The 27,335-nt window shown below is 39.6% G+C and overlaps 1 protein-coding gene across 2 annotated transcripts in view; it reads right to left on the bottom strand.

Moving 5' to 3' along the window:
- Positions 1-24,559, bottom strand: part of LOC149942918 (basement membrane-specific heparan sulfate proteoglycan core protein-like) — a 99,311-nt gene extending 74,752 nt beyond the window's left edge. The window contains exon 1 of one of the 2 annotated variants that reach the window (XM_090177250.1): positions 24,269-24,559. In XM_090177250.1, the coding sequence (XP_090033376.1) occupies positions 24,269-24,446 (178 nt within the window). In that variant the 5' untranslated portion in view covers positions 24,447-24,559. The remainder of the gene's footprint in view (positions 1-24,268) is intronic. The other variant, XM_090177249.1, reaches the window with a different exon arrangement.
- Between the last annotated feature and the right edge of the window lie 2,776 nt (positions 24,560-27,335).

The following is a 27,335-nucleotide window of genomic DNA, read 5'->3' as shown; positions in this document are numbered from 1 at the left end:
AAAACCTCTTTTGTTGGAAAATTAAATTAAGCTAAAGTTATCTAAGTTTAAAGGAACTAGGAAAGATGAAATAAAGTTGAATTCGTTAGAAAGAGCCTTGAAAATCATCAAGGAATACTCCAATTAAATATTAATCAAATTTATCGTTCACGAGAAACAGAAAGACTCTCTTGGCATTATCCTTAATCGATCGCCGTTTTCAAAATTAATTTGAAATAAACTTGATTTTAGCGTTTTAATGTTTGTTAACATCATCACCTATGAGCTCATAAAGGGGAGTGTAAATCGTCCCATTAAGTTAGAATAAAAGCCTTGAAAGGAAAATGCTGGCGCCAGCTAATAAGAGATGAAACTTTTAACGAGGACCATTTTAATCAAACCTGTAATTACGCTTAGTTAATATCGGCAAGTTTGGTATCGATCTTAAATTTGAAATGAGAACTACGCATCAGGCGATTTCTCCAGCAATGATGTCGTTTCATTTATCGACATTGCGACGCCTAATGAGAGAATATATTTTCGGGGCTTTTTATATTTAACGATCGCCGCTTCCGAGAGACCGAACAAGTGACGAATAGTTTTAAAGTACATTCTCTTTTGAAATTTTGAGCCTTCTCCCTTTGTCGTTCTCGTTGGAAGTCGGTTAACGACCGCGTACGCGCCACATCTTCCTTTCTCTCATATTTTCCCGAGAAATCTTTCTCCCATTCCTACTCATCTCGCTCAGTCAAGGCTGCGAAGCTCTGTTTATCCTTTTCCCTTTGCTTTGCCCTCTACGTCACCGCCCTTTGACCCCGAATGGAATTGGAAGATTTCGCTTACATACTCTAAAATTCATTTTATCCGCGGGAGGCTCGTCAAGAATTTACGCAATTAACCCCCTCTTCCGACGAGAGAGAGTTATTTTATAATTAATTCGACTTTCCTAATTTAATATATATATTTCACGCGCCGATTTTCAACCGCGGTCGGAATTTACAAATCGTCTTAGGATCGATTTCGAAACTTTACGAAACCCAATTTTTCGTACGTTCACTATTACGCGAAATTTATTTGGGCTTTCTCTCTTCGGATTAATTTAATGTTCGTATATTGCGGATATTTATTGATCTTGTACCGCGCTTCGCTTTCTTTACTTTGATCTATATTATTTTAGACTGCTTTTTAAAAAATGCTAAATCTTCTAGCGAGTTTCACATTTTCAAAAGATAATGCACGCGTGTCCTTAAATTTTTAAATCTTAAGTTATATAAAATAAAGTTAAAGAACATTGAGATATTAATTCAGAAGAGCCGCCCACTGCCAATTTATTATTGTAACTTAAATTTTAAATTAAAAAATATACTAAACTGTAGCTAAAAATTCGATAAACGTTGTAATTATAAAATAATTTGACAACGGTAGAAGGAAGTTGTTTACGCAAACCGCGCTCGCTTGGATTTTGTATTCTCAATTTTGTACAAAATAAAAAAGAAATGTAAATTGCATAGAATCGCGACTATATTTACTGATTTGGTTTGTCAGTTTGGATAGATATATCAGACGATCAAATAAATCCGCCTGACACCAGCAAGGGGCACGGAAGGTAGGAATAATTTATATTTCTTTGTTTGCAATAGAAGGCAAATAGGACAAATTCGCAGTTTGCTTTTGGACTTTGAGAACTGTATTGGTGGTGATCTTTGGAAATGTTTATAGAGTATCCGTGTTTCGTCGCTCTCTACTGTCCGGCCTCATTCATCGCGGTGAATAGTCAAACGCGTGTGTAATCCGGCATCGATCGATCGGTAGGTGGCGCGTACGTCTTAAGGCCCCTGATATTCTGACCGATAATATTTAGGAGGCTTTCGCTCCGGTAAATCTTTATTAAATGGAAGAGTGGTGGCTCTATTGGGTGCAATATAAGCTAGAGCCCTTTCCCCCATCTCTCTCTCTTTCTAGAAGGTGCTCCTCATGATTTACGGTAACCGGGAAAATAGCTCTTTATACCCGCCGCGGCCTCCCCTGCCACCGCCTCTTTCGGCATCCCACTCTTTCTGTGTTGTACACCTCCTTTCTTCTCCTTTCCACGTCTCTTTTTGGTACTCGTTTATTGTTCACGTTAGCAACTGAATAGGTCCCGGTATACAACCCTTACGGTGGCTCCCTCTTCTATTATAAATATCAATAATAAGCCCTAAATCCTTTTTCTTTGGGGGGTAATGAATGATATTCGGGAATCTATTGCTATAATGGTTTCCAGAAATTATTTTGCAACATCCGCGATTAAAACTTGTTGAGGTTCACTTTTAAGAATTTTTCGCTTTATCGATATTATGTATTAGCTTTTTATAAATTGGGCGTAAATATAGCATACGGAAATACATAGCCGACGTGCGTAGAGCTCTGATTTATTAGGCTGTAAATATTACACTTTTAGCTTAATCGATAGCTTGGAGTCAGAATATACGAAAATAGGCTATTTGGGCCTTTCCCCTTTTTAAGTTTAGATTTAAATACATTATGTTAAATAAAGAAACCATCGTACTAAAATTTTTTGGCACTAATTTAAAATAAATTTTTATTGGAATATTAATTAAAACATTTATCAAAACTATTCGACAAAAAGATACGAATCAGATAAAATTCGGCAATTTTAAATATTAAAAGAAATCAATCAGGAGCTAGCGAGAATCCTAGGTAGAAATAATCTTCTCAAACAACTTTTGAATCAATAAATTTGTAACGTTTAATTTATTTTTAAAACTGTCAGTGCACAAAATCTTTGGTATTAAATTTCGAAGATGAATGAAGCAATGATGTATCTCGCCATTAGTTGTTAATTTCTCGAAATGGTAATGATCATTTTAAAAGATCACAAATATACTAAACACTATTGCATTAGCGACTTTCGTGATTTCGACTGAGAAAGGTATTTGTTATGATCTCCCTCGTTTCAGTTTGTCCTCCTATTAAGAAGTAAAGAGAGAGAGAGAGAGAGAGAGAGAGAGAGAGAGAGAGAGAGAGAGAGAGAGAGAGAGAGAGAGAGAGAGAGAGAGAGAGAGAGAGAGAGAGAGAGAGAGAGAGAGAGAGAGAGAGAGAGAGAGAGAGAGAGAGAGAGGTTGCGGGGGTATATGAAGAACACACGTGGGGGCGTCCCCTTGCAAACGCCTTTATCCGGAGTTGCTAGAGCCAACAGTAAACTCCATTCCTTAACCATTCCGTGTAGCTTTCCAAAAGTTCTTTCAGGCGTGGACGAGAACAAATTCTGGCGGAAGCCACGAGTGATCGGTTAGGGAATCGCCGTTAACGACTATCCTAGGAATATCGGGAGTGGTTTCGCCAAGCTTCTCTCTCGGTTGGTGTATTATAAGAAAAACATTGGGCCGCCAGTGGCCGCTATACGAGTACGTACGGCCGGGAGGGAGGAGGTTCGCTGGTGGCGGTAAAGCTGAAATGTCGTCGAGACCATTTCCCTTCACGGTCAATTTACGTGGAAGTCGGTTAAGTGTAGGAAAAACCTTCTACAGGGTTATTTTGGGAAATACTAAAGTGGGAGGTGTAGTCTCGCCTAGTCTTTAGTCCGACCCAGCGCCCCACTTGTCCGCTCGACCATTCCACCAACGACGTTGCTTGCGCCGTATATCGCTCGTATATATATATTCGATCGTCCGATGGCGGAAGGCTGACTAACGCGGTCGTGTTTAAGAAGCCTCGCCGACGACAGCCAGTCAACCACCCTCCGCTATAAGCGCGTAGACATTGTTATAAAGCAATCGCTATACGTATTGATCAAGAGGTCATTCGATAGTTAGAGCGACGCCGCCGACCACCGACGGACTTTTAAAAGAGAGTGAATTTTCCGTCGGTTGAAGCCAGTCGAGCCGAAGGAAAGAAGCCCAGGAATTTCGGTAGCACGGACAAGATATAAAAGGTATATAGTGAGAGGAGGGCCGACTGGATCCGAAATACCGCGGATCTCGCCAGTGGTGGTCCCCCCTTTGCCGCTTATATATAAGTTGGAAAGTGAAGTGGGAGGAGTCGAAGCCTAGAAGCGAAAGAACAAAAAAGGGATATAGTGGTTTTGCCGCTTAGAAAAACCGTTATGGGCTAAAGTTAGCCGGCGACTTTGCGCCGAATATCAGGGTGACGCTGTCGTCTCCTTACTCTGTTGGTGGAATGTTTGGTAGTTGGACGGAGAAAGGTCTGGAACGCGAGCATTCCACGGAGGGAACGGGCCGGCCGGAGCTCTTCGCCTTTTCTCGACGTTAAGAACAAAAGAGCGCCCGCTAACGCGAAAATTCGAATTGTCTTTTACGGCTTGATTAGATAGGAAAATTCCAAAGGGCTTCAAAACCGACTCTCTCCCCCCAGCCCCTACTTGCCCCAAACCGGCGCTTATCCGATTAAAGCTAAGAACGCGAAAGAAAAGAGGCGGGAATTTATATAAAAAAGCATCGGGCCTCGTTTAATAATAAAGGGGAAATAGCTAGGATGTGTTAGATATCTTTCCCGGCTCGACTTTACCCTCTTTTCCTTTCTGACCGACCAGATTAAGCTATTATATTCTTAATTTTCTTCGCGCGCGCCGAAAATCATTCGTGGTACCACGGAATATCTGGCGGGTTTCTTATTGAGTCTATCCCTCTCCAAGTCTATCATTTGGCCCATACCCGAATTAGTTACCGTCAAATACCGATAAAAGTTAAATTGTGGATATCTGGCTGCAACATCGTTAACGCTTTCCATCGCTGATCGTTCGAGTTTGGATCGATTCGATCGACTGCTTATCTCGGCCACTCTCTCTCTCTCTCTCTCGCCGCGTGTCTCCTCGGTAACATTAGCGGGACGACGAGGGAAGCTTAAATGTCACTGCGAAGATATGGGTTCAATTGGTCGGTGGCAATCCTTCGCTCAATGTTCCCCGAAATTCTTTCAATTTGAATGAATTCTACAAGATTGTCGTCGGCCTCCTTGATCTCTCGCTCTCTGGTCTCGCAGGCGGCGGCGGCGGCGGGAAAAGCGATCGCGATAACGGCGTCATGTCATCATTTGTCACTAGCCTCCCCCTCTTTCTCTCTCGATGTAGGGCGCTTAATGGCAACTTTTTGCGCGCAAAAAGTAAAGGATCCAGCTTTCGCTTACTGTATATTCCTTCGCATTTTGCCGAATGATTTCTGATCATTTCTTTTCTCGATTCTATATCCGTGTCCTTCTCCGGGTGAAGGGAACGCCGCTACAACGACAAAGTACTTTTGATGCGTTTTTGAAATTTATTGGCTTTTGTTGTTTGGTGTCCCTTTTTCGGCCAAAAAAAGTTATATTATCATAAATACGACCAACCACGGCGAAAACCTTTTCTTTCGACGTGATGTCTTTACGGAAATCCTGTTACGTATCTTCAATAGATATTTATAGACGTTGTTTTATCTACGAAAATATCTGTTTTCTTGCTTTGCTATACGAAATAAAGTAAAGGAGATAAAGAATACGACCAGGTTTAACCCCCGTTTTCCTCCATCGAGGCTTTCCGAAGGCGTACATTTTCAAGCAGTCGAATAGCTCGAATTCACCCCGCGTAAAAAATAGACATTAGGAATTATACGACATATTTGGTATTTAGGAACCAAAGCAAAAATTAGGTCGACTATATTTTAGACCGTATTATCAATATAACAAAAAATGTGAAAAGTAAGTGAAATTGGAGATTTCCTTTCAGCCATTGTCTTCGAAGACTTTCCAATATATTACACCACCCTTTCTCGAAATTCATCGCTAATATTACCGTAACGCTTTCCAATATTTTTCATTGTTGATGGCTTTGAAATAATTTGGCTTTATGGTAAAAGGTTCTCAGCGTCATCTATCATAATTCCCGGTCAAATTCGTCTCTCCGGAAAAACGGCGAGCATATGTCTGCTTCGCTCGTCCCCTGCTAAGAAAAACTATTTTCGCGTAAAAACAATATTTTTTTCCATCTCATCCTCCCCCTTCTCTTCTGTATATATATTTTTTAGTTTTTCGCAATTTCGGCAAACAAGCTCTGTTAAAAAGGGGAGGAAGCGACGTACGTATTTTGTAGAGGCAGCGATAGCGTCGACGTTCGGAAGACGCGTGGAGGCTGGGGAGGACGGAGAAGAGAGTAGGGACCTTTAGCCGCTCTTCAGCATCTTCTTATTTCGCAGTCCCATCAGCTATAGCGCGCAATCAATCTCTTGTCTCTTCTTTCTTTTCGGCGTTTTTTCTTTACAAAACCTCGCTTAAAAAACGGAGGCGGAGGGAGGGAAGGCGAACGCGAGCATGAAAAAAACAACCCGCGCCGCGACGACCATCTCAAGCTCCCCACTCGTTCTTTTCTCTTTTTTCCCCTTAGAAATAAACTTTTCATGCCCATGGGGGACGTTTCTCGCTGTAGCCGCTTTCGAATCCCGGCCCGATCTAGCTTACGTCAGCTATCTCGTCGAAAGTAAAATTCCATCACCCCACCGAACAAACGGAGAAAGGCTGGCAGAGAGTAAAAAATTTAGTAGCTAGACACGTCCAAACGTCTTAAAAACACTGTCTAAATAAGATTTCTCCCTTATATTCCCACCGCCTTCTCGCACCGGAAAAGAAAATGCGTGTTACGCGGGATATTTCTTTATAAATAGGGTTGATTCCATCGACGAACGGCGGGGATGTTTTCTCGACTTGTAGGTCAAATACCGACCCGAGAAGTCGAATCTAAAAAAACGCTTTTCGTGTTGAGCCACTAAAGCGTCAACGCTCTCTCTCATTCTCGAATCTCCTCTTTATCTATTTTTGCTTCAGAGATGAAGATCTGGTCGTGGGCGTCTCTCTCTGGTTCGGCATCCTTTTTCCGCGGGCATGAAGAAGATGAGAAGGCGGAGAGATGGGGTAGAAATCATCCTAAAAGCAATCTTCCGGCCAAGGCCTTGACGTTTATGCCCAGCTTGGCAATCAATACCTGTAAAGATACGGAATTTTCCCTTCTCTCGTATATGGAAAAGGAAACGCACTGACAGCTGCAGAAATCCTATCACTGACAATCAATGATGTAGCTCGGGCAGCCCCCCTTCGCGGGGAAGATTCTTCCACTTTGGCCTTTCTCTCTCATCTCTTCCGTCTCTCTCATCTTTCGCTCGCTCTCTCTCTAAAGATGGCCGCTGAAGGTGACCCGAAGGCGGGGATCGTTTACTTCCCCTTGAATAAGCTTAACTACGTGGTCAAGACGGTTTGCCAATCTTCGTTCCAACTCCCACCGTGGCCTTCCTTTTCGGCAACCGGCTTCGTTTCTCGGGGGTGATTTCTCTCCGGCCTCGCTGAGAGCCACCAGGGAATGAGAGCGCCGCCGAATGACCCACTCGCTCATTTGGCCCGGCCTGATCGTTAGCTTCTTCCGCCGGTTCTTCCAGAATCTACGCTCGATTTTTGTGGCGCAAAAAAGCGCGCCGTTTCTTATTATTATTCCAGGTTGTTTAATAGCGAAAACCCTTTCCGTTCGGTAGCTATAGCGGACGCTAGATAAGCTGGCAATTTCATTCGTAGCCGGAGAGTCGCTCGATTGGTCGCTCTTATCCGCTCTTCGCTATAGCTATCAACTTGCCAATCAGAGTGATCTACCTCGCTCGTAATAAGCGGTTTATACGAGATACGAGGCACTCGTAATAAGGCTTAGACCCTTATTACTTCCATACAGGCTCCGTTCAACTTCTTTCGTTCTTGTCGCCGCTCGAGGGTGTCATGACAGCGCGGAGAGATCCTTTTCGCGTCGTGATGCTTCTATTCGTTCGGCGCTTTTTGTAAACAGACGATATTAAGTGCCCATTTTTCTTTAACCACTTCTTTCGACAGGTTGCGGCAAAAAGTTTGTAGACAAATCTGTCATCAATTGTACTCCTAAGAATTGTCAACTAGCCACGTTGCGAATCTTCGTTATCAAACGTTTTCCTAAAATATCGCTATTTATTTGTCAATCGCGGCAGTTTTCAAATATTTAAAAAAAATTTACTATTTTCCAACTCTGCGCGATCTAAAGAAAAGGTGTCGATGAGATCATGAGAATCTTATGGAATAGAACCGAAAATATTATTTCAACTTTTAGTGGGACTTTGAGATAATAAATGCCTTCGAAAAGAAACATTTCGACTCAAAACGTCAAATTTTTATTTTTTTAAATGTTCAATTCTTTAATTAACATGATAATACTATCAATTTTAAAAGGGCTCACAACTCATTGAAAAACTTTATTTTGCTCAAGTTATCCGTGGGAATTTGAAATTACAAAGCTACCATAGGTTTTGACTAAAATATCACGTCTAGCGTCTCAAGTAAAATAAATGTTTTCGTATTTGCATACGTTTAATTTGGGGTTTCAAAATATAAACTTTACCCAAACGATAATTTAGAGCGAACTGTACGTTAAACGACTCGGTGACTAAAAACGTCAGAAACGAAAACGATTACGGTTGCCTACCTTTCAACGAAGCCATATCCGACCCGGAAAAAGGTATATAGATTTTTTTGTAGATCATACTCGACAGGAAATTCGTGAGCCCAACGGCACGACAACTTTTAGTAACGTCTCGTGTTGAAAAAAATTCATATCCGTGAACAAAAAGATATCTCCGTAATTTCTCCGTACACACACTCATATATATTTATATATATATCTATACTATATAAATGTATATTATAGCGGTGGAACACGGTGATTGCGGAAAACTAAAACTGCTTCTGTCTTTTTTCTTGTCTCTAATTACTGTACGCAATGCTTTACGTCGGGATTTTTTGGTACGGCGAGTCTACTATGGGGCTCTATTACGAAAAAGACCTACATTTAATTGCTTTCTCTCCCCAATTTTCTTCCGCACCAACGACGTAGAAACGAACGAGGACGAAAGGAAATTAGCCCTAAAGAGAGAGAGAGTTCGTGGTGTAGTGAGGAACCCTCGGTATAATATAGAGAAGAGACGGGAGAGTGAACCGTGGGTGGCGTAGGTAAACTTTAATTACCGACGTAAAATTAGTCTACTGCAGCGTACGTGGGCCAAATTAAAAGGGGCAGGGCGGCCGGCGTCGTAAAGAACTACCGATATAAATTAACAGAAATTAACCAATTACCCGAAAAAAGGAGACCGTAAAAACATGATTTAGGGGCGTGAAAGGGCGGCCACGTGGAAGCGCGGGAGGCTATCTCTATCAACCAATCTAGCGTTATAAGTCAGTTACATCCCCGCACTGGCTAGCTACGTCTAAGCCGCTATCCTGACGCGTAACGCTCCGTTAACGTTCGAGTAGGCGTCGCGTCCCGCCGAAGCAACTCCGGAACGCCACATTGTAACCGTCCGCCTCGCTTTACCTTCGTTGTTTCGTTGTACGAAAGGACACTTAAGGGAAAAGACGCGGTGGATTTGCCGTGGACGATTAGCTCGTGCCTTTCCGAGCGCGCGGTTCTGTTCTACGGCGTTCTTAACGAAACAGAAGCCGTAAGTTATTTCGGCAACAATAATAAGCCAATTTAACGCGGGGGGGGGCTAGCCTGGAATAATACCCGGGATAACAAGCAACTTTGAAGATAACAAAATTGCAGGGTGTGGAGGCATTTACCGCCTTTTACTCCGTTTTACCCTGTTTAGGCGAAAGACCCTCGTACGTATAGGGAACGAGCGGTTCGGTTAAAGTTCCGGCGAAAGTGCGGAAGCGGCGGTGCTAAATTGAGATCTTGTTTAATGGAGCAGTTTTATATCGCTCCCCTCCGAAAAGCGCACCTGAAATTAACGACTGTACATTTTAAAAGGACCAAATTTATTTCCATACCTGACCGAACCCGGCAGCCAACGCTAGTTTCTCTCATTTTTTAACGCTTTTCAAGCTCTTCTTTCCACCGCCTTCGCTGACCTTATTTCGCTTATTTGAACTTACGATGAATTCAAAAAAAGTAATATTTTTCTCATCATTTATTCCTATAACGGGTAATTATTCTAGATGCTATTTTTGGCTTTTATTTTTAAGTTTATCTTCTCTATTTCGCTTCTCGTTTCGTTGAAAATGATCACCGACAAGATTTATTCCCCGACTGCTACGCAAAATTACGGATTTTCATTTCGCGCTCCTTCTCTCTAAATTTAAGGTCGTTTTCGCGACGACTCCCCCGGGCTTTTCTAATAATATTCGTACCTCGCTACTAGCTTTCGCCTTAATATTAAATAAACTTCTGTTTATTATAAAATATTAAAGCTTCCTCTTTTCCTCTTTTCCGTTGTACGCCGAAAACAGTCAGCTGCCCCGTTGGCCAGAGCTTCTTGTAGGAATATTTTATTCCGTCACTTATAGCCTAAAGGACGAACGAGAGAGAAGATATTTCGCTGCTTTATTTTAAAGAGTTGGCCCTCGGCCAGTTACATTCGGCTTCTTTATTGCGTCGAATCGAAATGGAAGAATTCTACCGCAGCCCTTCTTTCTTAATGGGCGCCCCGCAGTTCGCCCCGGCCAAATATGCGCGTTTCGGGAAAAGAAAACCAACATCGATATAAAGTTCCAAACGAAAATAAACAAGCCAGCCTAGACTGTATATATTATATACTACCCGTATCATTTACTTAATACGCGAAACTGGAACCATCGAATTTATTTCATTTACATGTAGTAAATTCATGAAATTTTTATTCAACTTTTATTCGGTTTCATTTTGCACAAGTAAACTATGGAACTGGTTCTATCACAGCAAGGCCACTTTTATCGTCATTGTATTACAAAACTTTCCAGACATATTATACACGCGCGTAATATAACTAGCCAACAACGTTATACCACATATCTTTAGCTGGCCATCTAACGTTTCTTCGCTCGTTTATTTGGGTGGAAAAGTTTCGCGATTCTCTCGGTAGAAGCGCGAGCGATGCAATTTGAAGATTGGGATTTTGGTTTAGGATCGGGGTCGATTAGTGTATTTGTCCAAGGTTCCATAGTCGTTTTGGAGATCGGTTGTTTATTTTGCATTTTGTTCGGCTTGATGTATATATTTTCTACTGATTGGTTTACAACCATAAAAGGAAATATTTATTATTTACAGTACTGTTAACATAATTTTGGGAAATGTAGAAATTAATACAGCGCGGGATAGTAAAGTTTTTAATATATAAAATGTATTGATAAATCGTGAATATAAAGATAAATTCACCGTTGGCTTGTTGCGGAGTGCACTAAAAATATTTCATAAAATCAAAATACATAACTCGTTTTTCGGAGCCTTGGTCTATTCCTAGCTAAAGCATATTTAAAACAGAAATTAAAATATAAAACGAAAAAGAATGTTCTGAGAAACTTCACGAAGAAATGTTGGGGATTAACGTTTGTTTTAACTACATTTTACTTCTATGTTACGTTTAATAATTTTCCGCATTAGTTTCCTAACTTTGAAACTAATTATAACTTCGAACGAAACAACGAAAAAAAATCCCATTTGTTTAGGCAATGTGAGCCCCAGGCAAACGCACCAAAATTATCTATTAGAATAGCTCGGAGCAAAGCGCTACAACCAGGCAATTATACAGGGTGTTAGCTAAATAACGATACAGGGCCAATAAATCAAAATGTGCTTTAGCTAGGAATTTGAAACTTTCACGACACATAGAACGTGCAGACGTTCACTTGACAATGGAAATTTCCATGACCTTGAACCATGTCTTTAAGGTCCTTTAAACGTTATCTCGAGAAGCATTAGAGATACAAAGTTGGTTTCAATTAGAATATTGTTCCCCGTCACATTTTAGGTGTAAATAACTTTGAAACACCGAATTTGACCAATAACAAGTCTAGGGAATTTAAACAAAAAAAGGAAGGTCGTTATGAAAATAATGTATCAGAGACCAGGTTGAAGGGCTATTCACTCAAAAAGTACTCATGCTAGGATATCAAAATTTCCTAGACATACTTATTTACTAGGGAGTCTTTAGAATTTGCAATCTCGGATGATATTCAACTCATGGTTCTCGAGATAAGCTTTGACTGACCTTGAACCATTAGTTAAAGGTCATCCGAGTTGTCAATTTCAAAAGACACTCTTCCAGATGTGTATTTCTAGCAAATTTTAATACTCTAGCATGAGAATTATTCGAGTTATTAGCCCCTTAACTTGGTACATTATTTTCATCACGACCTTCATGTTTTTGTCTAAATTATTTAGACTGGTTATTGGTCAAATAAGGAAGGATACAAATTATTTACACCTAAAATGTGAAGGGGAACACTTTTCTAATGAAAACCAACTTTGTATCTCTAATGGTTCTCGAGATATATTTCAAATAACCTTGAAGACAAGGTTCTAGGTCATGGTAATTTCCGTTGTCAAGTGACCCTCTGCACGTTCTGTGTGTCCTGAAAGTTTCAAAATCCTAGCTAAAATACATTATATATATATTATATATATATATTTTATATTATATATATACAATTGTAATGTCAAAGCATCAATATTGCCACTGTGTTGCGAATGCACCGGGATAAATGGATGGAGCTTAAGGGGGAAGACTACAGTGGCCATTGTCTACTTTTGCGCTATTTCAAGCTGAACGCTTTTAATTTTGTATTCTAACTTATATAATTAATATTTATGTGGTTAGGCAGCCTCTTGGTTAGTGATTAAAATATTTTTGACAATTTTAAATTTTAAAATAATTAAGTTATTACGTTTTAATTTGGACCCCCAGAGCCAAACAAGTTGGTAAAGCGCCCAAACTACCCTTTAGTTAGGACCTCATATCTAGTTAACGATTAATATAATAATTATCATAATTATTTTAAGCACTAGACGAAGGTTCAGCTTAATAAGAAGAATATAATTCAATTATGTAATTGTTAAAGCAGAAACGTTCAGATTGAACGAAAAAGAGGCTTTTACTGTATTATTCCCCCTTAAACTACGTCAAATTTAAGACGTAGAGTGTATTTTCGAATTCATAGTCTGACCGGGCCTTTGTAGTGTATTCACTCGGAAAATGGACTTAAGAATTAGACATAAGGAACCACTTACATAGAAATTGTAGGATAATTTGTAATTTTCTACTCGAAACTAGTGCTGCGTTAAATGAATTATTTAGATTTTTGACTCCCATTTGAGACAACGCTGAATATCGAACCGGCTTAGATTTGAGCACGGCACCAGCAGTTAAAACCCTGGCTGTAAAGCCCTTCAATGAAAATCATCAAAGCCATCGTAGTCTTTCATAGACATTCCAAGTTTATAATTTCCTGTTGAAACCCAGACTATCTATAATAAATTGGAAATAGCATTGAAATAACGAAGCTTCAAGATTTATTTTGATTCCAGACGACCCCCTCTTCTTTCCACATAAATAGGATCTGTAACTCAAAGTTCAGTTTCGATTCGTCTTTAATACCATGAATCTATTTAACCCATGAAAATTCAACTGGAATACCCTAGGTAACCTCCGGCGGTGCGTGGGGCGGAGTCAATTTATATAGTGACGTAGTTGAAGTAGAACTCGGTTATTACTTCGCTACCTTAGAGCAAGAGTCAAGCAAGTCGGAAAACCCCTATTTGAGAAAAACCAGTTTTAAGTTCGAATTCTGGCATAATAACAACGATAATCTAATAATAAAAATTGATAAAAATAGAGTGAAAATATATATTGAAAATTTTGTACTGAGTCACCTTAATTTAAAAACACTCAAGGATTCTTATTTTGACGTTTGCTCTCAGGTAGCGATTTATAAGCAGTCGACGCGTTAGTTCCTAAAATGGCACGTTATGGTTATGTTTCCTTTTTGCAGTATTTATCATTAATCTATTTAATTATATATATTCAAAAGATCGGAGTTACGTTCCTCAATATTTTATATTTATTCTAGAAATATTTATAACTTTAAACCTTATTTTGAACAAAATAACGTGAACCGTCCGTGACAAGTCATTTGGCCTTTATTCTAAAAACACGCTCCACCCCAAGTTATCTCGCAATATACTATGGCTAATGACAGAGTTGAGGTTAACGGTAATAGTTAGTGTAGGGAGCTGTTGGCTCGATCGCGTGGCATGCAGGGCTTGCCACCATCCTCCTACGCATTGTAACCCGGCCACCTGAATTAAAGGCTTCAAAAGTCGCTTGACGACTTAGGCCTAAGGTGATGCCTTGGGTATTAGCCTAGCTGATTATTATTATTATTATAAATATTCACGGGTTAAATAAATTCATGTTAATACGTAATGATGTATCAGACTTAGAAGATATTTATATTAGTAAGTAGCTGCTGTATTTTCGGAAAAGGCACTTTCAAAATTATACCACGGCCGTTTCGAAGAATTGGTCATTTCCAGAAATTATAATTTTTGGAGTGACTTTGAACAACGAATTATTTAGATCAAGAGTACTAATTTAGAAAAAAAATTATCAATGTTTAATAGTATAGATTATGGTAAAAAAAATATTAATTTTTCACTCAAGGAGCCTAAATTTTCATAAATCGACAAATTTTTCAGAGATAATACAGAGGTTTGAGGAATCATCATTATTTTCATTATAATTGGAAGTAAAAACATCCATGCAACGCTGTATGAAGTGTTGTCAAACCACCAATCCTACCACCAAAGATTTCACATTGATTGACCCGAATTTAATAATTGGTACTTTTTCAATACAAATAAGAAAGTGTCATTCATTCTTTTGTTTCAATCGATTCCTAAATGTATTTTTGTTAAAATTTTAATATTTTCATATGTAGCTCCCATTAAAAACTTTTGTTTTGAATAATTCAAATCTAAGCCTTGACAAATTTAATCTTTACCAACAGACTACTAATTAACAAAGACGTTTTGTCTCTATAGTGTTCGTTAGTAGAAAAATTGGCGTCATCCGCTTTAATAATTTTCAACTAATTTAATGTTTTCGACTGTTTCACAAATAAAAGTTTTACGAAGCAGATATTTAATTTAAAATTTAGCCAGTAGGAGGCGGCACTTCTGACCCAAATAGAAATTACCCACCAAAGCCGTAGAAACTAACATTTCGTATATATTTTGTCTCTTGGTGAGGAAAGGTACCGTATAAGCGAGGTAATAAACAATGAATCGCGTCCCTTTCTCTTTTAAACGACCTAGTTTAATTTATCTCTCGCTCGCGTCCAATTATGGATAATGCGTAATCGCGTTGGACGGCGGGAAATTCAATTTGGGACGCTTCTGAGAGAGTCCTTTTAGTGGGTCGGAGACGAGGTGTTTTCCGAAAATAACCGCTTTATTCTGACTTTGGTAGCGAAAAGAATGGCTGTATACGCGCGCTTCTCCGCCATTTCTTAATTTTTCTTATTTGCGCGAGAACGGGGCTGCCTTTTCTGGTGTTAAGCGGAGAAGAATATGATTGAGGAGAATGGCTGCAACTGCCGCGTGGCATAGTTTTCGGGCCTGGGATAAATCGGCCACTGAAATCAAAGTGACAGGCGTGAGAGACTCGTACGGTTCCTCTCTCTCTCTCCCAACGGTGGCTCTAGGCTAAGTTACCAGAATACCAGACATCGATTCGGGGATAAACTAGAAACTCCGGGAGGAACTTGGCGATAAAAATAAACAAAACGAAGAAAATATACGTTAAATCAAGATAACGGAGAAGGGTCCCCAAGAATTGATGTATAAAGTGAATGCCCATAGACCCTATAGGCTAGTGGAAATTATTCCTAGATATGGCAGATTTCGGATTTCTTCTAGATTTTTTCATTTCAATATTTTTGTTGTCTATTTCGAATTTATAGGAAGCGTAGGAAACTGGAAAAATGATTTGAAGTGATTGTTTCGTTGCATTTTTACTACAAAATCAACTTTCTCTATTCTGATAACGGTTATATTTTATGAAGGCTGAAGAACAATTTGGTGGATTACATTGTTTTAAAGGTCCTTTTTTTAGAATTGTAAATTTTTGAAACACCAAAAAGTTACCGTTTGTAATTATCGTTATGATGTTTCGTTTGTTTTAGTACAAACGCTATTATAAAACCAACAAGTTTTGTGAAATCTAAAAATTATTTAAATAATTTGTCTTCATTTTTTGTAATTCTTTTTATATATAATTCAAATTAGAAAAGGTAATTAAATATAAACAAATTATGTTTATGAAACCAAATTATTCATAAAAGTATAAACAAATTCACCCTCAGGAACAATATAACTATCCAATTTAATAAAAAATTCAATGTTGATCCTTTTAATTCCTTTATAACGTTTCTGAGAACCAAATCGACCAAAATTTGTAATCGCTGAGCCTTCATTCTGACGTAGTAATGGTGGTATTTTGTTAAACCGTACGCTTTTAATCATTGGTGTTTTTGAAAATGGCGGTAAATTTTCTTTCTGGTGCAGAAAACCGAAAAAAGCGAAAACATTTATATTTAATAGTAAATTAAATTGCTAACAGTGAAATTGTTGAAGAAAATAGTTTTGAAATAGTTAGTCGTGGTTGAAATTTATCACAGAAAATTAAATAGGGCACAATTATTGCCACAATGTTAATAACGAACACTAAGCCTCGGTCTAACTTCTACTAACTCGTCCGCAGTCAACTTCGCCATTTTTATATAAGAATAAATAATAATCAGCTAGGCTAATACCCAAGGCACCACCTTAGGCCTAAGTCATCAAGCGACCTTTAAAGGGTGGTGGCAAACTCTTCCTGTCACGCGAGCCAACAGCTCCCTACACTCACTATTACCGGCGCTATTAATTAGAAGCGGGAGAGCCTCCTAATATTGCGCCATCTTCAGTTTAGTCGGAGTAAAAATCTTCCTCATTTCCGCATTTCAAATTGGCCAGAAGACCGTGATGCAGTCTTTAAAATCTTGTAAATGAAAATTCAACAGTTTTACTACAATAAAAGTAAAACAAAATCCCAACCTTTTACTCCCACAATCCCCTAATTTCAAAGTGTTGTCAAAAACACAGGCTATGGGCGCGTAAAAATTCTGAGAATTCTTCCCTTGATAATGATAATTCTCACTTATCAAAATTTTGACGTGGTCCTTCTCGCAGGAAGTGACGTAATCTCTTCTCGCGATTTCTCTTGAGAAAATTGAGAATGCCTCCGAGCATTATAAATTATAAATAAAAATGGCAGCTACTATTCAGTTTACTTGAGGCTGAAGAAAATAAACAGTACGATATTTTTGTGGACGAAAATAAATTTAAGAGAAAACCAAATGGTAAGTTAATTTCCAACGACATATTTCCTTTTAAATTATAATGTTTTCTTCCTCCATATATTGTCGAGAAATCGTGTTAAAATAATATTTATTTTCAAAGGCTTAGATTACAACGTTCGTAGCATTCTCGTAAGCCGCCTCCTTTAGAAGAATCTTTTTAGCGAGTTCTCACGGCAGGGTTGGCAAAAACCCGGCAAAAACCTGACATGTGGGAAAAACTGGTAAAAACCGGAAAAATGGAAAAAACCGGAATTAATTAATTAATCATTGATATATCTATTAAGTGACTAATTTAGTTATTGCAAATAGGAGAGATGAAAAAAAGCCAGAAGAAGAGTGAATAGAATAGAAGAATATACTGCTTTTATTTTTTATTTTATATTGAATTTTGCCACTACAGGTGGAAAAAAACCATGGAAGTACGATTTTCCACACGGTTTTTAATAGGAAAAGAATAGGTGGATAAAACCACGGAAGTACGATTTTCCACACGGTTTTTAACAGGAAAAGAATAGGTGGAAAAAACCATGGAAGTACGATTTTCCACACGGTTTTTAACGGGAAAAGAATAGGTGGAAAAAACCATGGAAGTACGATTTTCCACACGGTTTTTAACAGGAAAAGAATAGGTGGAACAATACATGGAAGTACGATTTTCCACACGGTTTTTAACAGGAAAAGAATAGGTGGAAAAAACCATGGAAGTACGATTTTCCACACGGTTTTTAACAGGAAAAGAATAGGTGGAACAATACATGGAAGTACGATTTTCCACACGGTTTTTAACGGGAAAAGAATAGGTGGAAAAAACCATGGAAGTACGATTTTCCACACGGTTTTTAACAGGAAAAGAATAGGTGGAACAATACATGGAAGTACGATTTTCCACACGGTTTTTAACAGGAAAAGAATAGGTGGAAAAAACCATGGAAGTACGATTTTCCACACGGTTTTTAACAGGAAAAGAATAGGTGGAACAATACATGGAAGTACGATTTTCCACACGGTTTTTAACGGGAAAAGAATAGGTGGAAAAAACCTTGGAAGTACGATTTTCCACACGGTTTTTAACGGGAAAAGAATAGGTGGAAAAAACCATGGAAGTACGATTTTCCACACGGTTTTTAACGGGAAAAGAATAGGTGGAAAAAACCATGGAAGTACGATTTTCCACACGGTTTTTAACAGGAAAAGAATAGGTGGAACAATACATGGAAGTACGATTTTCCACACGGTTTTTAACAGGAAAAGAATAGGTGGAAAAAACCATGGAAGTACGATTTTCCACACGGTTTTTAACAGGAAAAGAATAGGTGGAACAATACATGGAAGTACGATTTTCCACACGGTTTTTAACGGGAAAAGAATAGGTGGAAAAAACCATGGAAGTACGATTTTCCACACGGTTTTTAACAGGAAAAGAATAGGTGGAACAATACATGGAAGTACGATTTTCCACACGGTTTTTAACAGGAAAAGAATAGGTGGAAAAAACCATGGAAGTACGATTTTCCACACGGTTTTTAACAGGAAAAGAATAGGTGGAACAATACATGGAAGTACGATTTTCCACACGGTTTTTAACGGGAAAAGAATAGGTGGAAAAAACCTTGGAAGTACGATTTTCCACACGGTTTTTAACGGGAAAAGAATAGGTGGAAAAAACCATGGAAGTACGATTTTCCACACGGTTTTTAACGGGAAAAGAATAGGTGGAAAAAACCATGGAAGTACGATTTTCCACACGGTTTTTAACAGGAAAAGAATAGGTGGAACAATACATGGAAGTACGATTTTCCACACGGTTTTTAACAGGAAAAGAATAGGTGTAAAAAATCATGGAAGTACGATTTTCCACATGGTTTTTAACAGGAAAAGAATAGGTGGAAAAAACCGCGGAAAAATCTAGTTTTTTCCACCCTTGGCTAAATTGTGCCAACCCTGTCTCACGGGGAGGAAAATAATCACGAAGAACTCTTCTCAAGAGAAGAATTCCTTCTTAGAATTTTGAGCACCCCATGTATCGTAAGCTAAACTAGGGGGCTACCCCCGTAATAAAAATTTACAATAGAAAATGTCGGAAAACAAACAATTCCGCTGTAGATATATCATATAATCATTCGGAAATCTTTAAAAACAAAGAAGTTGAAATCGTGGGAGGAGCGGCCTTCATCTCCTGGTTATGTCAAGAACGGTTCCTTTCTCTCTCTTTTACCCGATTCGAAAGATGTTAGACGAGGAGCAAAAAAAAATAGAGAATTTATATTAATATTTTTCGCAAAGCCTGAAAACCGATATTTTTAGTGGAGCGGGTGCTCTCGTTTTACTCTTCCGTCTTTGTATTTTTCGCGTCCTTTTTAATCTGGAAATCGAATCTCACTGTTTTTCTATTCTTTCTGCTGAGGCTGTTTTCTCTCTCTCTTTGTCTTATCCTTTCCCTTCTCGCGGCTTAGTTTTAGGAGCCCCCAGTTTTCCGTTCCGCCTTCGAAAAACCCTTATTTCGCGATGGGACTTCTTTTTATTAGAGCTGATAGACCCAAAATCGCGTTGGAAACTGCTGCTATTGATTTCGTTAACGTCCAAGCTCTTACCCCGATTTAACCTTATTTTTTCGTCGGAGTTCTCTCTCTCTCTCACTCGAACGCTCGCGGAAACCGGCTTTCCTTATTTTGGGCCAAAAGTTTTCCGCATCCAATGTCTTTGGCCTATGCCTATATTTCGGTGTTTCTTACGCGGCCTGTCTTTGTTTGTGTTAGGAAATGAACGTTTTTTCGGAACCAGGTTGAAGGTCTCGCCTTAATTCTATTACCTGAAGAAAAATCTCGGAAGTTTAATTTCCTTTACGCTTCTTCTTGGTTGTTCCGGCCCGATGATGTTTCGCGTTACTTTACACCTTATGGGTATAAGAAAACCGTGGCTTCAATTTTTTTCTTATTTCAACGGTTAAAGGGACAAACGATTGAGATGAAATATCTAGAAATGTAGCGATAAAATTCGCTTTCTATGAAAAGTAAGTTTATCAGCTCAGTGGTTGGCGGAGTGGTTAGCATTTTTGCATCGCAGCGAGAGGAGACGGGTACCATCCTTTCTTGTGACACTGACAAGGAGACGACCCGAGGTGTAACGCACGGATTTTGTTCAAACTCGGGGGTTTAGTAGACCTTCATGTATATTGAAAAATCCTAAAGGGAAATGTCTCCATAGACAACCGTTTTGCCATGGCAACCATAAATGTTTTTGACAACACAAAATGGAAATTTTGCCATTGAAAATAGCATGGGAATCTGACCAATTTTAAAATTTAAATTTTTGAAAATGCTTAAAATAGAAAATATAAATATGAAAATAATGAAATAGTTCGAAATTAATTAAAATTTTTAAAGGGGGTACCCTTAAAACTGGTCAGATTCCGATGTTATTTTCAAGGGAAAATTTCCATTTTGTGTTGTTAAAAACATTTTTAGTTGCCATGGCAAAACGGTTGCCCATTGAATAAATTCCCTTTAGGGTTTCTCAAGTTATATGAAGGTCTACCAAACCCCCGAGTTCGAACTAAATCGGTGCGTTACACCTCGGGTCGTCTCCTTGTGAGTGAAAACTCGAAACAATTCCTTTCGCAAGTTATCATCAAAGTGGTTTAAGGGGTTTACCTCCCAGTTTTTCGATTTGTCCTATTAGTACGGTAGGGTGGCGGAGTGGTTAGCACTTTCACCTCGCAGAAAGAGGAGCCGGTTTCGTTTCCAGCTTATGGCACTGGGTGAAAACTCGGAACAACTCCTTTTGCTTGGAGTTTGAAATTTCTCTCCCCGCTGGTTTAAGGGGTTTTCCCCCGAGCGCTTCGGTTTCGCCTTCCATAAAAACATGTTGAGGTTAAAGGTAATAGTTAGTGTAGGGAGCTGTTGGTTCGTATGGCATTAAGGGCTTGCCACAACCCGGCCACCTGAATTTAATGCTTTAAAAGTTGCTTGATGACTTAGGCATAAGGTGGTGCCTTGGGTTACAAGGCTTTCAAACGCCCTCCTACGCAATATAATATAATAAATAATAGAAGTTAGTTGCTCGCTGTCTTGGGTGGTTATTAGCCAAGCTAATTCTTATCAATTTACGATATATCTTACGTGACCTCATCATGAAAGTGTCGTTCTGTGCCTCATTTGATCAATTTGATAAAGTTAATGGTCAGTGTGGGTAATTTATGTAGGAGGAAAAATACAGATTTTCAGTATTGTTTCATTGGCATAAAGTAACGGGCCAGCCGATGAACTTGTTGAGGTTAACGGTAATAGTTAGTGTAGGGAGCTGTTGGCTCGCGTGGCATGCAGGGCTTGCCACCACCCTCCTACGCATTGTCACCCGGCCACCTGAATTAAAAGGCTTCAAAAGTCGCTTGATGACTTAGGCCTAAGGTGGGGCCTTGGGTATTAGCCAAGCGGATTATTATATTGAGCAGTGTTTTATATAGAATATAACTTGTTTGTTCAGCTGACCGTATAAAATCTATATGATTACGCGAGAGCTATTAAGTTACATTATCAGAGGGCAGCATAGAGAAACGATAATTTAGCAGCATCCTAAATTCGTCACAGACGAGGATCATAAAACTCGTTTTGATAAAACGAAGTTATTTTTTATCATATCTTTATAAAAAATTATCTTTCGCTCTTCGCAATATGAAGTTCGAAAATTCGTTAGCAAAATTGGTTAAGATCGGCGTAGATTTGAGGAATAATTGTAACTTAACTTTAAGCTGCTATTAAACATCTGGGTGAAATTGCGTTGCTAATATTTTTGTAAAAAAAAACATCGTTCGATATTTGGTTTGATCTGTTGCCGCAAAACGTTTTGTGTACTTGTGCCCTAAAGTTGATATAAATGGTTTTCATGATACGTACTTGTATGTTAGTTTTTTAAAAGCATGTTTTAAATGTCTAGCCACGCGTTCTTTTCAAAAACGTTTGTTTTCTTAAGCAAATATGTTTAAGGTGACTTAATATTTTCTAAAAATTTGGAAATGTCTTTAAAAAAACAAATTTCAAGATTAAAGCACTTATTCTTAATTCATAGTGCCCTATAGGTTTTCTCTTAACAATCGTGATTTTTGCATTCCTTTTCTTGTTAAGCAAATATAATAAAATATTTTTCTCGTAAGGGGCAGCTAATTTCTCGATTCCTAGTACTGAACTAAGGCCCTATATTTAATTATGCAATACAATGATTGATCCAACATTTTAATCCCAAAAAACATTTTCGAAGATTTGTAGTAAACGCCGCAGCCTACTTCAAAGCAAGAAAAATTTTCGGAAAAAAAATTACAAAATATGGCAGATACCATTCAAAAGAGCCGGAAAAGCTCTTAAACCTTGGTTTTTTATCTCTCTAATGAATGTTTGTTTTTAACATACTTTTTGTTTATACGGAAATATGCGATATGTTACCTTAAAACGAAAAAAATTCTTAAAATATTTTTATCTGGTGGGGTTGAGGAGATGACTTTCAATAGGATGTGTGCTCCGGTTTGTGAGTAATGGTGTCTTTGGCAATATTATATAATGGACCGATTTCGTCGACGCGACGGAAACTTATCGTTCAGGACAGGAGATAAGCCGCGCGTCTCGAGTCTGGCTCGTGCGTCGGACATAATTTTGTTGAGACGGTCTATCTTAATAGTTGGGCTTTAAATATGGCCCCACTGGTCGCTCTCTCTCTCTCTTCCTCTCTCCCGGCTTATCTAAGGTCAAGACTGGTTGTTTTACTAGCGAGCCTAATGTAATTAAAGCGATATTAGGATCCTGTCCCTTCCGCTATTCGCTCATTATGGGAATAGTTTAAATTGCTTTACGCGTTCTCCATAGTTAATTCGTGGATAATATTTAGGGCTCAAATCGTCTAGCGACCTAATTTCGAATTCCACGATGTACGCTTCCCTCCATATTTATTATTTATTGGTTTTGACTTTCCCGACTTCGTCAAGGTGGGCTGACTGACGGGAAACCATAATCCGTATAATGATGTTTATTAAGTACCTATAACCATGAGAGCCCGCTAGTTAGGGTATTACCGACGTAGTCGGAAAGCGCAATTTGTCAAAAGTCAACATCATCTCGTATAGAAATGTTCTTAATGTAAATCGAGGGGCTAACTACTTCCGTTGTACCAAATAATCTAACGGTTGCCGTGATAAATATTACATCGTGAAATGACCCGCTAGTACTCGCGATAGAAGAATATTAGAATGGCTCGTAATAATGAGATTTTATTGCTCAAGAGGGATCTGAACTTACAAGGAGACATCCCGAGGTGTTTATCCCCGATTTTTTTCAAAAAAATTCAATCCAATTTTTCCCAACTCAAGTTTAGACTTGACTTGTGAAAAAACATTTTTGGTTGCCATGCCAGAGCGAATGGCCATTGAAACCTTTCCCTTTAAAAGCTTTCAAGGTACATGAAGGTCTACTTAACCCCCGAGGTTGAAAAAAATCAGGGAGGAACACCTCGGGATGTCTCCTTGTTAGGCGAAAGGAATAGAAACTTTTCAAAATATTCTACCACAGACGCTATTTATAGATTAAATCCTTTCTCCCGATTAATATTTTGTCAAGTAACTCAAGACAAAATAAGTATGATTAGCTACTATTTTCCAAGGCCAACAATATATTTAAAGCAATCGTATACGCTTTCAAATTATTTGGAAATACCTTTTCCAAAAACTTCCTCCAAATATATAGATTATACGAAACGCTTCTACGCGATAAATATGTCTCCACTCGCAATCATTTATGACGATAAGGTGCGGGGGTTTTTTCTCTTTGGTCGGAGGGGGGCGGGGTAAATCTCAAAACCCATTTCGATGGAAATGGCCCCGAGAAAAATCTTTCAAAAAAGCGCCTTCGCCTCATTTTTCTTGGAGATTGGTCGGTATGTATAAAAGAAGGGAAAGGAATATATCTCTCGATTTCTCGCGCGGAGGGAGATATGTCGGCCAAACCGCGTAGAGCTACGCTTGGTTCGCTCGGTGTGTATGTAGACTAGAGAGTGAACCTCGGTAATATAAATCAGATGATGCGCGCCTGATTGGGCAACTCACCTAAGGCCCAGATTCCCGCGTGCGTCATCCAATCCACGATAATGCCCAAAGTTATCCAGTAAAGTAACGGTGCGAAAGATTGCCCGGGGGCTGGCGACCTCGACGACGGTACTCCATCTCTTCTCGATCTCCGGCTATCGAGCAATCTATCTACGGCGACTTGTTCTATCTCACGCATCGTGCGGCTGATTTTTTTATCCCTTCTGGTTTTTCTGATTTCTTTCGGCTTGTATTTTTCTCCCCGCCGGAGAGGGTTAGCGCCCACTAGCGAGGAATGTCATCCGACTTCTTTCACTAAATCACCGTTCGAAGTAATTAAAACCGTTCGAATCGGGGCGTCTTCGATAGATTGAGACGAACACTTCTCCGCGGATTTTCCACCGAATGTCGTAAATGCTGGTGTATCTTCTAGCGAGATTATCCATCCACTTTCGCGCGAACTTTTAGCGTTTACGTTCACTCGTCAAGTCATAATTACGCGTGATTGAAAAGGGTCACTTTTTATTTAACGTTCTAATATACTCGTTTAAGAGTATCTACCCCATTTTATCGAAGATGTTAATGTCAAACGCGCGCTCGATAGTAATGTTTTCCGTTACGAATACGTATCCTTCTTGAATTATTGAAATGACGAAATCTTCCGTTTCAAAGTCGAAAACTGGAGCGACGTTCGGGAAATCGGCGTTCACCCTATCGCGACTCACCGACGATAGTTTCATTCGTTTTCGCGGCGCGACACTTTTACAACGACGATCGTTTTTGTCGTTCCAAAATCAGCCGTTCGTTTCCTACGCGTTTCGGGATCATTATTTCATCCTCGCTAAGAGAGGATGGGTCGGGAAGAAAGCGAGCTTTCCTGGAGAGGTCCTCAATTCGGCGTTTTCGGAGCGACGGCGCTGGTTTTAAAAGAGGAGACGGGAGCGGGAGATGCTAGAACGGAGAGCGTCGCTCTAGTCACTCTTCCCGAAAACTTCCCGCGTCGGACCCCTTTCTCCCCCTTCGATCCCTGGCGACCCCCCTTTCCCGGCCCTTCACGTGGGATCGTCACGTGACGTATGATTGCTCGATGGCGGTAGGCTCTCCATTAGACGACGCCATCTGCTCGCGAGAAACTGAAACTAGCCGCGACTCTCTACGGCCGATTTTTCTCCTTCTACGTCACCTTCGCCCGCCGCCGCCGCCGCCGCCGCCGGAGAGAAAGAGAGCCGCTTTTACTTCTCGGTTTTGTCTAAGCACTGTTTATGAGAGACACTCATTTATTACGCGAGCGAGAGAGCTTCTCTTACCTTTTTTTACAAGAACTATTTAAAGTTTAATTTTTAAATCGTTTTAATTTCTTTTGGCGGCGCAATCCGCGACGGATGCCCCTGCCCGGTATTGATCGCTCGCTCGGGTTTGTCCGCTCTTTCTCTTCGCTTTTTCTAAGCGAGACAAGGCCTAGTTTCCTCGCTCCGCTGCTGGGCAAATGCGCGTCGCGTCGTGCAAAGAGGACCTTGTTTACCAGCAGGGTCTTCGGGGTCCCTTCTTTAATGTCTTTCTGTTTTGCTTCTTTCTTTTGGCGGCGCCTGCTCGCGTTGTCTTTTTTCGCGTTGTTTTTCTCGAAACCCTCGTCTTTTGACGTCGAAATATTTTCCTAGACCTCCGGAAGGCAACGACCCTATTTCTCCTAAATCGAGGTCTTGACAACAAACCGCGGTAAATTTTATTCTTCGGACAAATGCGTTTGACAATTACGCGGTCTAATTCGGTCGAGGATTATTGGTATTTTTTTGGTACTTAAGCGACAACCCATTTCCGTTTCCATCATAGTCGTACTACCAAAAACGAAAATTGTATATTTCCGCGGACCGAAATCGCCTCTGGTTATAGTTACCGTCACCCTTTGACCACGCCCTCTGACCATTAAAACGCTGGAGTTTGTAAATCGTCGTGGGCTCAAGGTGTGGTCCACTTCAACCCAACCGTGAATCGTTTAATCACGTGATCTCTCGAGCCAAAACAAAACTTTCGGTATTAAATCCACCGCGCGGAGTATTCCAAATGGGATATACCAACAAAATGGTCAGGATTATACTTATACTTATTTCTATTTCGGTGTGTCTCTTCTCTGAACTCAATTCCGAGAAGGGTGAACGATATATGTCAAAGCGTATCCGGACATTCTCTTGTTTTCCTTTCACCCACGCGTTTTATCCACTCGCGTTTAGCCTTTTACCATCGAAGACACTGTCCTTCGGTTCTTTCACCCGTTCGAGGCTCGTCTTCGGCTGTTTGGTGGGTCGCGGAGAAATATTGAAAAGAGCGGCCTCGGGGCTCAACCGGAAAAAGGTTGTTTGAGATTCTAGCTCACCGCCCGAGGCCATACTTTCCTCTCGCTCGTTCGCCTTCTGTCGCGGGTAGGTGTTACTCTTGACTACTTTGACCTTTAGTTATCAATCTTTCGTGGCTTGTAGGAGCGAGATAACAACTGGGTCGGGCGTCCAGTTTGGTCACTAACACCCCCTCACTCCTCCACCAACCACCACCTAATACTATTACTGGCACAACCTACGCGCCTTATCGGGAAAAGGGGAATTGGGTTCATCGAGATGGATCTATCACGGACAAAGAGGCCGAGCCTAAAGGGCAACGGAAAATCCGAAAAAGTGTTTTGAAAAGAGAAAATTAAACCAACTTCGGCGTGAAACACTCTTACGACGTGGCTCAAACCAATATTTTTGTAGTTTCGTCAAATGAGAATATTGCCAATTTTTCGAATAAAAAAATAATTCTTGTTTGTTAAAGAAAGTTTGAATTTTCATTATTTCCTTTTTACAATTTTTTTTAATTATGGCCAAAATTTGGTCTCTTTGAAACACTGTGCAATGTTATATCTAGCCATAAGGCCATACACATAATACTCAAGCGTATAACTCTTTTCCGAAGGGCAGGTCACTTCCATTTTGGGTGCGTCTTAATCATAGTAAAATGATTAAATCAGGGTACTCGTGATTAAATCAGGGTAATCAAGATTAAAATATCTAATCAAGATTAGAAAATCTAATCACGATTTAAACGAGATTTAATC

Source organism: Leiobunum rupestre, chromosome 6 (genome assembly GCF_980474605.1).
Source record: "Leiobunum rupestre chromosome 6, qqLeiRupe1.1.hap1, whole genome shotgun sequence".
NCBI lineage: Eukaryota > Metazoa > Arthropoda > Arachnida > Opiliones > Sclerosomatidae > Leiobunum > Leiobunum rupestre.
This window is presented reverse-complemented; position numbering and strand designations above follow the sequence as displayed.